Raw genomic sequence first — 15,321 nt, 5'->3', positions numbered from 1 at the left:
ACAGAACCCACACGGGCTAGTGACTCTTCGACCGTTCGAATCGTTCTTTTCGAAAATCAACCGTGTGTCGATTACACTGTGAGAGATCATCAGTGAGAGCGCAAATATATTGTCTACTCCGTATACACCTATTGTTAGAGACTATATCTCGTCGAATTCTCGGGACTATGAGACGCTAGAGAATCGAAAAGCTACGAGAACAGTGATACAGTGAAGAGCATATAGAGTTTACCGAAGGTGTCTAATCGCGGTGCGAGAATGACAGTAATAAGGATGACTTCCCCGGTGACGCCTCCATCGACCAGTCCAGGCTCAAACGAGGCTCAAGCGCCCCAGCCGACCTCGAAGCCGGCCCATCGATTGAGTTTCTCCGTCGCCGCGCTCCTAGCCGACACCAAGCGACCAGACTCCAGACAGGAGACGTCTTCCGTGTCGCCAAGATCCTCACCGATCGCTTCCTATTCACCGATCAGACAGGAACACCTAATGATCATCCCGAATCCGACACTGCAAAGGTATCCGAGTGACTACAGGACAAGGTATATTTCGGTGTCCCCAAACGTCCACGAATTCAGATCGACACAGTTCACACCGTGTGAATCCAGAAGCTCTTCTGACGTCAGGATATTGACCAGGTATCCAGAAACAGAATTGGAGAGAACAGAGTCACCTGGCCAACGATCCACGCCTAGGACACTCGACTACGTAGTCCAAACCTCGACAGACTCCATCCCAACGTCGGACGTCGGTTGTTCGTCCTCCCCGAAAGTTTCCACGGCCAGTCAGCCAGACTATGGCTCCCAATCACCCCGAAGTAGCTCCCACGAGGCTCGATCCAGGTGTTCCGAGATCGAGGACATCGAGGAGGAGGACGAGAACAGTCTGGTCGACGTGGAGGACCTGCAACATCATCACGGGACCAGTCCAACCCCGGTTAGACCAACACCGGCGTACATCGGTGGATTTTCCAGTCTGGGTAGTATCTCTGGCATCCCACCGAGCCTTCATCCAGCGGTTTGGGGCGGTGGACATCAAGGTGCGGCCGCAGCCGCAGCGGCGGCAGCTGCGGCCGCCACCGCTGGCTTCTTCCCCTCGCACTTCTCTCATCACGCGCCTCTAAACGGTGAGTACTTTGCTCTCTCACCCTCTCTCTCTCTCTCTCTCTCTCTCTCTCTCACTCTTTCTCTCTTTGTGGGCCATTCGATTTCCTCGTTTTTTCGCCGGTTCGCCGGAGCTATTTGCCATTTGCTTGGGCGACGACAACCGCGAGCTCGGTCTCGCCTTTGAGAAAGCCCCGTCTGGCCCACGGCCAATCGACGCAACGCGATCTTCGTCATGGGATTCTTTTCGTGGTTCCCGGCTCGGACACCGAAACTGGTCCGATTGTAAACTCGTTAAGACGACTGCAAACCCCGCCGGGCCAGGCTTGTGCCTGACCGTGAACGCGCGGTGTTTCGTTCAATGAAGCCGACGGCTTCGACATTCTTTGCTTTTCTCGTCCGCGGCCCCGGATATTTTTGGGATAACATTGGCCGGCACGCTTGAACGGAAGTCGGGTCGCCGTCTGATAGACCCCTGATCCTTTCCTCGTCTATTTTCGCATGGCGTCGAAGGGCGAGGCGAGGCATTTCCGTTGCAAGGACTTGCATTACTCTTTACAGTGGAACACAAGGTTCAGAGACAGCTATGGTCTTCCTTTTGTTTTCTAGTTCGTATCACGATTCGACTTTTGAATATTTTTTTTCTCCTGAGCATATTGTTGAATGGAAACCCTTTTGCGGATTGAAGTGGGGGTGAAATGGTTTTGTTTGTAATTCTCTATGTTATAGGAATTCAAAAGGGCTGAACCTACATATTCGTCTTAATCTTATGCAAGTATCAGTTCTCTTTTTTGGGAATCCTGCACAAGATGAGACCAGCTTAGAGTAGAATAAGTATACGAGTCAATATTAGCAAAGGAAACAACGGTTTCCGTTGGATCGTTCTGAAATTAATTAAAAGTTACATTACCTCGGAATTCCAGGCCAATTACACGCTAGAGGAGCGAGAAAAACATTTCCACGGGGGACAGATCATTGATCGTTCAGTAATATTTCAAATATTCTATTTAGAAAAGAACGCTCGATCGTAACGTGCGCGCGCTAATTGATAAATTGAGGCTCACTCGATCAACCGCGGCGGCGTTATTTGCAATTCAATTCGCGGCACGAAACCTACTCACCTAAAATCACCGGGAAAGGAATGCAGTTCTCGGAACTCGACGGATGACTCGTCGCGATTGAATCATCGTTAACACTAATTATTGAGGTCGCGGCTTGATAATTGCGGATGGGGGGCCTATCTCGTTAAAGAGGCAATCAAAGTTTTCTCGCTTCGTACGCGCGGAGGCAGGCTCGTCGCAACGAACAGAGGGCCGGTTCTTGTGCTGGGACCGTAAGGAATCCAGACGACAGAGACAATGGACGTTTATTGCAAAAAGGTGTTGCAATTGCCACGTCGAACGGAAAATCGATTTCGCCCGGACTCGCCAATAGCCTGTTCTCGGTCGTTCTACACACAATAGCCTATCATGGGCTCGTTATCCGCGGTAATTTCCAAACTGATGCCCCTTTTTTCTGAAAATTTTACCTATTCTTATTTTGAAACATGCTGTAAGCAATGCATCTCTATACTTAAAATATTTAATGGAGAATTTAAGGGTATTATGGTGGGGATAGTTGGACTGCGTGGTGGGAGAATAACTCTTACGTGGTCTTTAGTGTCTAGTGATTTTGTTTTAATTGTAGCGACGCTTGGAGACATCTGAAGATTAGCAAATTTTCTAAGTCACTTTATTTCATTTCAGTGAATCTTAAAATTTTTTAAATAACTCGTATAACCTTAAATTTTACATTTTTATGTATTCTGGTTAAAATAATGACGAACCAAGTATGCCATGTCTGAAATTTCACAAGAATAGTATTGAACGAGGGTTTATTTGATATTTTATTCTGTATCTACTTGTACTTAAGAGGTTATTTAATGCTGTGTTCTACCTATAAATATTTTATCTTTCAATTCAAAATTCTTTCACTTCTATACAAATGACAGTGGACGCATTTAGAATATTTTGCAATACACGATTCCGTTAGAGATTACTGTCCGTTTCAGGAAACGAGCACCATGATCGAACGTTAGCACGACCTTTTTATTGTCACAATGTGTAATATCGCTTTTCAACGTTGACTGTGTATCCCGGTATCAATTTATAGTTCATTGTTGGCCGACTATGCGGCAATTTAGGGAGCTCTGCGAACGGAATACAATCGACCATAATCGCTTACCGGCGAAACAGCCGGGAGGTTCGCCGGGACGAGTCATATGGGGGGGGGGGGGAAACGAGCGTAATTTTGAAATATGGCCTCTCGTGGAGGGTGCTCTCGCAGATTGTATAACCCTCCAAACTTTCCTCCGCCTCTCCATCTTGACTATTCTCAAAAAGGGGTAGAGAGTAGGGGTTCGTAGGGGTTGCGATAACAAACAGTCTCCAACCAGGCCAGTTATAACCCCATAAAAAGACTTCGTAAACATGGATTCTGGAAATATTCACCCTAATGAATACAATGATTAGTTTCATAAAAAAACAATAAATCCATAATTGAGATCCTTCGACGAGTCCTACATTGGATATCCCTTACGATTTGTCACGATACAAAGTTTTTACGTTAATCACGTTTAGCTGAGTCGGTCCAGGGATTTAAATTTCTATTAATCGCGTCGGTACATCCATGGCAGGCCGGTTCGTTATCGATCGTATTCGCTAATAAGAAGATATTAGAAATCGTGGCCCATGAAAACGTTACGTAACCGAACAAAGAGCGCTCCGATCGGGACGATTCCGGATTTCACCTTGCCTTTTTCTCCGTACAATCGGCACTGTTTTCGATATCTCAGCGGGATCAGCTAATTATTTCAGTAATTTGCATGATAATCGATCCGCGATGGGGGGCTAGCTTTTGTGCCGGGCAACCGCGATCCGCTTGCATAAATCAATGCATTCCAGTTCCCGGTGCATTCAATGCGATCCATTATCGAACAACCTGGAACAACTTCGGTGAAATTTTAGTCTCGACTGAAGTAATCTACAGCATTCGTATAGTATACGTATAATCTACTATACTATATCGCGCGAATAATCTCAATAGATACAAATTCTATTTTTAAATTCCAAGTCTCCAAATATTTGTCACATAGTGTAAAGAATAAATTTCTTTCATTGATTCCTACGGTTAGTCCCAGAGAGACCAAAGATTTCTTGAGATCGGTCCAAGTATCCTCCAAGCACATAATGGACCAAAGAGATACGAGAGATTCACCGTGAATCTAGCGATCAATTAAAGGAATGGAAGCGCTCGGTGACCAGGCCTCTCGATGCAATCGCGAGCGATCATTTACTAAACGCCCGACGTGGATTGTTACGCAACGGCCCACGTCGGAGGGATCTCTCCACCCGTGGATCCTCCTCCGCCCTGGATCATCTCTGCAGGCCGGTACGGTATCTCCGCGAGATCAGCTAATTATTTCGAATGCGCATTCCCCGATCGTCGAGCCGGATTAAAATCGACCTGGCCCGCGTTTTTGGTGGCCGCCGTGAGCCGTAGAGACCGTTCTAAAGGAAGAAGGAGAGAGAGAAAGATGGAGAGAAAAGGAGATCCTCGAATACCGAGACTAATTGGGACCCTTGGAGAGTCGAATAGCGAGAGAAAGCCGTATAGAGGGACAGAGATCGACGCACAAAGGACGATTCACCTCCGTCAGATAGGCTGTCTCGAAGTCGCAAAGCCTGCTCGCGAATCCTGAAGCAGGAAGAACGCGATTCCAAGGGGGAGGAAGGGGAGAGGAGGAGGTAGTCTCGGTGAAAATTTGAAATTCAGAAGCCGACGAGGAGAGAGGCCGCGAGATATCTCTGGCCTTTTGTCTCGGTCCCGGGATCTCTCGTTTCTAGAGCCGTTCACCTCAGCTCCTACAAATCTGTCAATTGTCTCGAGACAAATCTCGGGGAATATAACCGATATATTCCGACGCGGATCGCTCCCTGTCGTCAGTGTTCCGCTGTTTCGTGCCCCGATTGTTTCGACCCGTTGTATGACAAGCTTCTTGATTCTCCGAGACCGATTCGGGATCCTCGGGGGGATGATTTGGTTTGTCATCGAGAGGCCTGGTCGCAATTTGCATTGCTCCCTCGGCGATCGTGTCTTGACGTTTGCCGGCTTAGACGATTGATTTGCTATCGAGGTGTATTGAAAAGCTGTAGAATTGATTTGCTGACCGTAGATAGTGTTCGTTAGCTCTGGGCATTGGAATACAATTTTGAGGTATCATAGCCTTTATATTGGTATACGAAGAGTGGGTCTGCATTTTTTATTTGACGATCTGATCCTTTTGTGGACTAGGTACTCTTAACCTGAACCAAAACTTTCAATTATGCATGCATTACGGGGAGATGTAATCCCTCAAAAACCTCGAACAAGGCTCACGGAGGACTAAAAACTGAAGTATAATAAAAAGATAACATCCAAGATTAGAGTACAAATCTCCCACCTCCCGTCACTTACCATATTTTCTCGGTATACTTAAGCGATTCCGTATCACAACAAGAACGATCTCATAAAAAGCTCGAACACAATACAGCGTCCTCAGCGATTTTTCGTTGTTAATTCGTGCAAAACGTCTCATAAGAGGCCAGGCAACATCGCAAGTAATTGTTCGAGTGATGCAACCGAGTAGTAAGTGCTCAGAACGGCTAGAAAATCATAGCCTGGCAGGGACGAATTATTTAGCGACCGCGTAAACGGTCCACGGACTATTATAACGTACTACACCTATCTCTCTGGGTACGACGTATCCTCGCTAATGAGTACACGCGGTAGCGTTAGGGAGAACGGTTCGCCAGCGGCGGCAGGAATCCTCTTGCGGTCGCCCAGCAAAAAAGGTAATGAGGCCAGTTTGCGGCGCCGTTCCGATGGGGGAAAATTATGAATTGACTCATGAGAAAAAAGAAGTCAGTCCCCAGCCGTGCACCCTGCCGGTTTCTGGGCGATCGTGCAAAAACAGGACGTTTGCGGTCGGGATTCGCCTCTCTGGCTCGACTTGTCTAGCTCCCTTCCTCCCCCACACCGCGTAACCTGCTCACGGAAAGCAGAGCGATACGCCTCGAGTGTGAACCCGTCCGCTTTCGATTTGCAGAGAACGGGGAACCGGCCAAGATCAAGTGCAACCTGAGGAAACACAAGCCGAACCGGAAGCCGAGGACACCTTTCACCACGCAACAGTTGCTCGCGCTCGAGAAGAAGTTCACGGAAAGGCAATACCTCAGCGTCGCAGAGAGGGCGGAGTTCTCGTCGTCCCTTCATCTGACAGAGACACAGGTGAGAGTCTTTCGCGTGCCTTACCTCTGATATGATCTTTCTACTTTGTGTAAGATCGGTTGGGTATCGCTCGAAGTGGAAATTTGGAGATGTTGTTTAGGTCTGTTGGGATTAGAAATTATATTGTAGCGGGGTAACATATTCTGGTCGAGTAATCAGTACGATTAGAATGCGCTTAGTGGGCTTGCACGTGAGCCTTGTACTTTCTACAAAAGAACGTAAAATTGAGTATTTGGGTTCTTCAAGATTTAGTAGGACCTTCAAGGTACTTTGCCTCTGAATTATGAAAGTCCCAACATATAGATTGCTAGTATACAGATTGGTTTTATTACGCTTCATTAATTCAATAAGAGAAGTTATTACTAGATTACGGATTGATTACAAAAATCATTTCGTTCAGTTTTCTCGTCTCGATCCAGAGCCAGCCGGGCAAGTTTCACAACAGCACGAAACCAAAGGCCCCTGCGACGGTGGTTTATCGTCGACCGAGGTTCTCGACGGTGTCGGAGAGAATCCTCCAGAATTACGTTTTACGATCAACGTTTCTCATTTAGCCGCCGCAGCGTTAACCGACTGCTCTCCGGGCCCCGGATTCTCTCTCCTTTATTCTTCACCGCTTGGCCTCACGAGCTCGAAGAAGGGGTCCCGCACTTAACAGATCTCGCCAGATGCGGGGTAATTAGCGCGCGTAAGCGTGCGGTGGCATCCCCGCTGCCCGCGTCTGGCGAAGAAACACGGTAATTTTATTAATAGACTACAAATTGCCTGAAACCCCGGCCGACAATGGTCCGCGATGACCGGACCAATTACCTGCCGGCTGGCTCCACGGGTGTACAATTTTCGTCCGCGTGTCCGTCAACGGGGCGATTCGTTTAAAGTTACCATTGCCGCGAACTAGACGCGCCTAGCGTATTAACTCTTGGCAAATTCGTTCTGTGACGGTTTGGACGATACGTGCTGGCTACGAGACACTTGACGGAATCGTCCGAGAAGCTTTTGTGTAGACGAGGCACGATAAATTGACTGTAAGTCGTGATGATGGTCAAGGAAATGGGATAAAGTTATTTGGAAATTGGAACTGATTTGGTTTGGACACGTGATCTTCTGTTTAGATGCTACTTTTAGGATCCATGTAGAGTACAGATAGTTTATTTTTGGTCATTATGGAGCATCAAGTAGGTATCATCTGGCTCCAAATTTTACTTAGAATTAATAAACTATTTGGTCTATAATTCGTTAAATTGAGAAAATCGAAGTGGACATGAAACTAGAATAGAGACGAATATTTCACTACCGTTCACGTTTTGCTCCGAGGTCAGTTCTCCTCGATCCACTTTGTCTCGTTGTAACAAGGTCTTCGCAACAAAATCCGTGATCACGAACAGCTTCGATTTCCTCTTCGTGCCGTCAGCCACGAAACCGCAACCTCAACAAAGTATATCCGTAATCTTGGCCGGTAGCCCTGGGTAGAGTACAAATCCGAACTGTCTTGTTTGTTGCAGGTGAAGATCTGGTTTCAAAATCGTCGGGCGAAGGCGAAGCGAATGCAGGAAGCCGAGATCGAGAAATTGAGGATGTCAGCGGTCAGGCAACATCACACGGCGCTCTACGGTTCTCATCCGGGTCTTCTGGCCCCGGCAAGCTTATACCCGGTCGGAATGCTGTCTCATCCAGGTCTGACGTCGCATCATACGATCTCTCAGCACCCGTCCAGAGAATGAAGATAGTCGGGGGAGCCGCCGCGTGACCGGTAGTGAACCGAACGGATCCCTTCCAAGGAGAAGATTTCCCTACGAAACATTGCTCGTCGATTGAGCAATCGGTTGACCGAGGCTGTGCCTGTGAATGGGACGAAAATGTAGACGGAGGATCCGAATAGGATGGAACATGTCGAAGACCAACTGGAGCAAAGTTGACTGTATCGGATGGAGGATTTGAGTGAAGAGGATTCTGTGAAAGGGTTGAAATTTCAGAGGAATAATTTCACAACCAAAGGTTGTTTTTAAATGTTGTTGGCGAGCAAACCGAGGCTGCGCTTGGGAAATGGGTGAAACTGTGGACGTAGGATTGGAAGGGGATGGAACATGTCGAAGATCAACTGGACCAAAGTCGGCTGTCCAGATGGAGGATTTGGGTGAAGGTAGTTCCGTGGGAGGGTTGAATCTGCGGAAGAATAATTTTTGTTTGAAAGGTTGTTTTTGAGTGTTGTCGATGTGCAGTTGATCGACTGAGGCTGTGTCTAAAAGGGGGACTAATGAAAAATGTCTAATAAAGATTGAGGATGGGATGGTGTGAGAGTTGCATCAAAATAATCTAAGACTGTTTGGGATCTGATCTCTTTAAAGGGGTAATTTTACTTTGAAGCGTTGTTCTGTGGTGAATCGGAATGGATCGAACAAGATTAACTAGATCGGTTGAAGCGAATAACACTACGTAGTGTGGATAAGTGTGGATCCCACTGATAAGAAGATGGACCGAAGTGAAACACATCGACGAATCCAAGTGGAAAGGAACCAAAGTTACCTACGTAGACAGGGAATCCCGCGAGTTCCGATAGGAACTCGGTTGTCAAAGGTTCCAAGACATCAATTCGAGTTCTCATTTTCCTGTCGAGCCACAGGGGAAATTTCGTAGGAATCGGATGCTCTCTCTAATCGTAGACGGAAGAATGGTCTGACGCTTCTCCTGAGAAGCCGGGAATCGTGAATCTGTGCCAATTATACCTGTAAAAAGTGTGTAAATATAGTCGTTTTCGAACTGAAAGCGAAAACGTTGTCCTGTAAATATGAGACTCGGGCGTGAAACGAGCGTAGCCATAAGTCTGGTGATCGGTGGATTGAAGCTACCCAGCCGTTTTCCAATTTTGTATAAATGTAAACACTGTCCGCGAGAGAGTAGAAGAGTCTATTTAATAAATCGCAATACCGTATCCCAGCTCGTTGATTCTCACCGCCAAGAAACCCGACTCCCCCTCCACCCTGCCCCCCCACGTGGATCTTTGCGAAGATCCACGAAAAATAAACTATCGTCCTACGAAATTCAACAACGGTCAATTCTGGTCCCTCTAGAAAGTTACCGTCGAGTGAACCGAGGTCTGGTTACATCGGGTGCTTAATTCAAGCCCCCGCTATAAGTCGTGTTAATTGCCCGCGTGTCACCGGATAATAGGAGTCGACGAGGAATCGCGGGACGTTTCGCTAATTGAAAAGCTTGATGTTGATTCATCACCCCTCGGGGCTGGACATCGTTTCCGTATTGGCCCTGCGATTAGAAAGTCGGAATAAATTATACCCGCGGCAATTAAACGATTCGATGATCCCTGTGACTTGATCGTCGATAAATCGAACGAATTTATTTGATCGTTTTGCGGCTAATAATCCGCTTTAACGTCCGAGCGAAGCCACGGATTTATGATCCTTGAACTGACGAACCTACTAGTTTCGAATTCGACGGGACCAAAGATAGCAGATTTTTTGATTAATTTTTCGATAGAGTAGAACTATTTTGACATCTGGATAGCTCTTATCAAGATAATATACTGGCCTTCAAGTACGATCGCTTTTTTCCACCACAGGCTCGCTTCGTAGCTATGAATGGAAACATTTCTGTATCTATGTTTACGTAACATTTTTAGCTGTTTAGCATAAATGAGGTGTACTTCAGTCTGGCCTTACGTCACTGCTCTTAACAACTGATGAATCGGAATCTTCTACATTCATCCAAATCTTTGCTTAAGCCGACATGATTGGTCTGGTGTGTGAATCGTATGAATATGTTTTTAGATACTATTCTAGTCAATTCAATATTCAATGACCGGCACATAATTTATACACATTTTTATCAACTATTTAGAATCAATTATATCATAATCAATCTGGAATTAACTAATCACTTCTCGATTCAGGAACGATTTTACAGTTTATCGGTTATATCAATATTCAAGTGATACGTTACACTCGGTAATCTATAGTCCGAGAGTCAATATATAATCACTCTAAATTTTGTGAATATGTGTAGAAGATATTAGTCAATTTAAAATTCAAGAGATAGACCAAACTTCATTATGCTATTCTACAAAGTTCAAGAACCACATTATCAGGGAACCTATATTCTAATGAGCAGTCTACACTTTGAGAGTCTACATTTAATTCAGTAACGTCGAGTTCAACACCGAATCTTTCATATAAAAACCATCCTACGGTCTATCAAACAAACCAGAGTTTAGGAACCAGTCTACTATTCTGTAATCATTCTACAGTTCAAGAGCTTAAGTCGACCTCGGCAGTATCATCCGTATAACCAATCCACATTTTCAATCTACACTTCATGAATTAATCTACAGTTCACCATCTAATCTGCATTTCAAAAACATAACTATAATTTATCAATTAATTCAGAATTTAATAATTGAACCGGTTCTGTAGTTATTCCACAGTTCAAGAGCCTATGTCGATCTCGTAAGTAAATCTACTTTACAGTTTGAGTCCACATTTCATAAATTAGTCTACACTTCACCGTATAATCTGTATTTCAAGAACATAGCTACAATCTATTAATTAATTCGCAATTGAAGACCCGAACTAGTTTCATAATTATTCCACAATCCAAGAGCCTAGATCGATCTCATAAGTAAACCACCAACGGCACACCTGCTATTCCACATTTCAAGAATCAAATATTCCACCGTCGACGACCTGATCCGTCGTTCCAGAACCAGTCCACAGTTTTCCCAATTAGTTTCTATCTGTAGAACGAATCTACAATCAAACAATCATTCTACATTTCAAGACCTCGTATTTTCACCACGCTACTAAATCCACATATCAACAACTGATCCACCGTTCACGAACCAGTTCCCCGGTTCATCGAGCATTCTACGACAGAAGGGTCTACGCTAGACCGGTAGAAACATCTCATAAATATTCCGTGTAGATACCCCCAAAAAGGAGGAAGTCGAAAGGGAACTCGCAATTGAAAGCACCACGAGTAGTCCCATGGACGGGTTACCGTTCGACGGGCACGAAGGTCTGATGGCAATCGGATGCCACGGGGTGAACATCCCCCTTCCCCCTTCCTTCACCCTTCCTCCTCCCCCTCTACCCTTTCGGTGGCACTCTCGCGTCTCGCGATTACGTCGCGACGATTACGCGGTAGCCGAGAATGGCGTCTCTGTGCGTACATGTCGCGGGAATAAATTAGCCGTGGCAATTAGTTTCGGAATCGACCCGCCCCGGGCGGCCGGCGCCACCATCTTGATTGCACCCGTGGAGAACCTTTAAAGACAGTAGCCAGCACTGTTTGCCGAAAGGCTCGAGCGCCGTTCGCGCGGCCTAATTAGCGATGCCCACCGAGATATCGCCGACGTACGCTAATAATACCGAGCATAAATATTCCGAATTTTTTCGTCTGGTGGCCCGTACCCGCTCCTCGAACCTCACCCCCCTGCTCCTCCTTTTTCTACCCTATTCTACTACGCCCTTTTCCTCTTTGCGCGCGCTTCTTCTCTCGATCGTTTGCTAATATCTTATTGTTATTATCTTATCGTACAGAGTGTTTCTAGAACGTGATTTCAGAGCGAAAGACTCTTGTAATTAGTTAGATTCTGTTCGTTGTCATCGCAACACCGAATGGAGAATTTAAGGAGCTGAAGGATGAAGTGTATATAACTAATGAAATGTGGGCTTGGATTATTTCTTCCATCTGGGTGAGCACACACTTTCTTCATTTGTTGAATCAGTCTGGTTGAGTGGAAGTATTAGTTGTTCAATTCTCGGCTTGCTGGCGTTCATTCCTTTGATGGTTCAATTTTTCGAGTTCTTTTACGACCACCATCTCTGTGCCCTTTTTAACCGGCTCCCTATTCTATTGCCCCACTACCAGCACCCTAATCAGACCCGTTCACCCCTATCTCGACGTTAAACGCGGATTGTCCCTGCTAATCGAGTAGTTAAATGTCTTTCATGATTTGTGGGGTCTGATTGGCTCGACTTCTTCCAAGAAAGATAATCTACAATCGACACAATGAATCAAAATTATAAACTCCGAAGAAATAAGGGACTAAAATTTCATTAGGAGGTATTCTAAAAAATGACTATTTAGATATAGCAAGTTCCTTCTGTTCCTGCTTCAAGACTTCTCAAACACAAATTCAATTAATAAACATCAGTCTCTGTAGTTCTTGAACAATCGTTCCTTCCTCTATTTCTAATTATTCCTCTTTCTAATTGTAGAACGAACAATCTGCTCCACAATTGTGTCATCGTCTATTTACAGAATTTCAAACTCCAAATTCAAGACTTCATTTCTCCTTCACATATTTTTTCTTGGTCCTGAGACGGAGCCGTCAGAAAGTTCTTTCGATTAAGAGGCAATGGTCCATCAAAGGAGGGTCGCGGCCCGGACATTTTAATTTCTCCGTTTGATGAACGAGGAACACGAGCGCCTATATCGTCGTCCTTATCGAAATTACCTCGGTCCCTCGGCTTCCCAGCCAGTCATCCTGCCGGGCTTTCCGCTCGGTACGCTTGAATTTTAATCGCGTAATTAGTCGCCGGTCACTAGAGATTGCCTGGGTTACCTGTTTTGCTCACTGTTTCATGTAACCAGATAACATCAATCAGATGATATCGTCTAGGCTACCGGTTCGCCTTGTTAGCCCTAACTGCGGCCCACGACCGAGTAGCGCCACGAATCATCCGTTCAGGTTAATGCCGCATTATCTCCCGACTGCTTGTCAATGGATCACGGGGAAAAATTGACCTACACGTTCGATCGATAAGCAACTGCCCCGGGTGGGAATTTTGTCTGTTTCCGTCGTTACAGGTGCGCGCAGGGAACCGGTCGTCAGAATGTTTTTTCTAACTTCAGAATGTTTCCAATTCGCTCCGCCACAAAGCATTTGATCTCCTCGATCTCCACCCATTTCGTTCCTGACGAAAGAATCTTCAATCTTCAGTCTTTCCTAGATAAATCCACTGAAACCCTACAATCATCGAGGCCAGGTCCTCCCCACAACACTCAAGCTACACGCATTCCTCCTCATCGAATCCTCCTCTCGTCAACCGTCTCATCCACCACCATAATACCTATCTGAATTTAAATCGTACAATTAGTCGATGGCCGCTTTTTGCCGTGGACTCGCTCGATCGCGCGAGTGGCCGCGGGTCCCAGCGTGTATATCGGCTGCCAGGCAGCTTGTTAGCCCTAACGACGAGACTCGTCCCTGGGCCCTCCTCCTCCCCTTTCAGTCGTTCGTTTCACGCGCTGTTCGAGGTTTCCTCGGAACGAGATTATTTTCGTGCCAGATAAGCGGGTCCAAGATCCTCGCTGGCGGCGGAGCGAACGAACGGTTCGGGAATCGGCGTCGTTCATTCCATGCTCTCGCGAGGAGGGCCAGCCCCCGTAAAACGCGCGCAGCGTTCTCGGTTATCTCGCCGGATCTCCGGATGGAAAATCGTCATCCGGATCGTTCTCTATCGGGGAACCGCATCGAGTCACCGACCCGGGCTCGCCTCCGTTTTCACGGCGCTTAATAAGCTACCAGCGAAAGAGAGAGAGAGAGAGAGAGAGAGAGAGAGAGAGAAAGATAGTGCCCGCTAGCGTCGAGCGGCACCGCATGAAATTTATTCTAATACGGGTCACGACGCGTGGAGATTCCGGGAATTTGCTCCGGCGGCGGCGGCAGGACCGGGTCGATAACGGTCGAACAGAGAGATGGCCTCACGCGATTCGAATAATTACGTAATTACAAGAAGGCTCGCGCGCGTCGCGCCCGACGAGGGACTCGTTAGTTCTGGGGCGGATCGCGCGACAGACCTCGTTGTTCACCGCTCGCCGGTTAATTACCGATAAGACGATTTACCTACAAGCCACGGTTAAACCTCCGACTTGGTCCACGGTTATATACGAGCCATAAATCCGAGATGGAGCAAATTTAGGCATGGTGCGCGATAGCTCGCGTTTACGCAGGAAATCGTCCCAAAATTCCTCTTAACCTAACGATTTCGTTTCTCCTTTCTGCGGTACCACACAGGTGTCTTCTGTTTCTCTATGGAAGATTCGAAGTAACTATAGAACACGAGTGGTATATTTTTTTGTGGTTCCGTATGATTTGTTATTTCTAGTATACGTCTGACGTCAAGACGAACAAACCGGAACTTGTTGTCGAATTAAAACGCTTCGAAACCTTAATGACCGAATTGAAGACGGCGTTATGCAACGAAATTAATTATTTAACGATAAATTCCTTCCACGCAGGGTGTATTAATGGTTGCGATAAAACGCGTGGCAGAAAACACGCGAGGATACAGATTGCAGATTATTTCGGCGTCGCGTCGTGCTGCGTGTTGGACTGCGGATCGCGTGTACGTGCACGCGAGTGCGCGCATGTTTTCGACGTCCGTGTCCATTATAATCATCGATTAACCCGTTGACCGTCAACTGTACCTCTTACGAGCGTGATTTTAAGCTTTATTGTGTTTTAAAAGAATACCATCGCCGATAGACGGTGTTCCAAGAAAAGAAGTTTGCATCTTGAGTTAAAAATAATACCCAGTTTACGGTATTCGACCAATTCACTGCTAAATGGGTCATCATTGTGTCATGGTAAACTTGAGGAATAAACTATTGATTAAGTCGAAAGTATAATATTTGAATTTAATGATAGAACAAAAATTGTAGGTTGTGACAAAGTTAATTTTGTATTAAATTGTTATAATTGAATTTTTTCACGAATAGTGTAATCTGGAAATTGAAAAATAATTATTCAAGATTTCCGTGTAGCATATTTGTGAATCTGAAGAAATAAAAAATTAGCAAGTCGAATGATATAACGTTACGAGTCTCTTGAATATGATTAAATCAATTCGGTTTTGATTTATATTTCATGATTTCTCGGACGTTTCTCTTTTCTTTG

The 15,321-nt window shown here is 45.8% G+C and overlaps 1 protein-coding gene across 1 annotated transcript; it reads left to right on the top strand.

The window, feature by feature from the left end:
* The first annotated feature begins 258 nt into the window (after window positions 1-258).
* On the top strand, window positions 259-8,128 carry LOC107189093 (muscle segmentation homeobox). The gene is made up of 3 exons (XM_015577527.1): window positions 259-1,123; window positions 6,226-6,407; window positions 7,910-8,128. The coding sequence occupies exons 1-3, from the start codon at window positions 259-261 to the stop codon at window positions 8,126-8,128; spliced, it is 1,266 nt and encodes a 421-aa protein (XP_015433013.1).
* The last annotated feature ends 7,193 nt before the right edge of the window (window positions 8,129-15,321 follow it).

Source organism: Dufourea novaeangliae, unplaced genomic scaffold, assembly GCF_001272555.1.
Source record: "Dufourea novaeangliae isolate 0120121106 unplaced genomic scaffold, ASM127255v1 scaffold125, whole genome shotgun sequence".
NCBI lineage: Eukaryota > Metazoa > Arthropoda > Insecta > Hymenoptera > Halictidae > Dufourea > Dufourea novaeangliae.
This window is presented reverse-complemented; position numbering and strand designations above follow the sequence as displayed.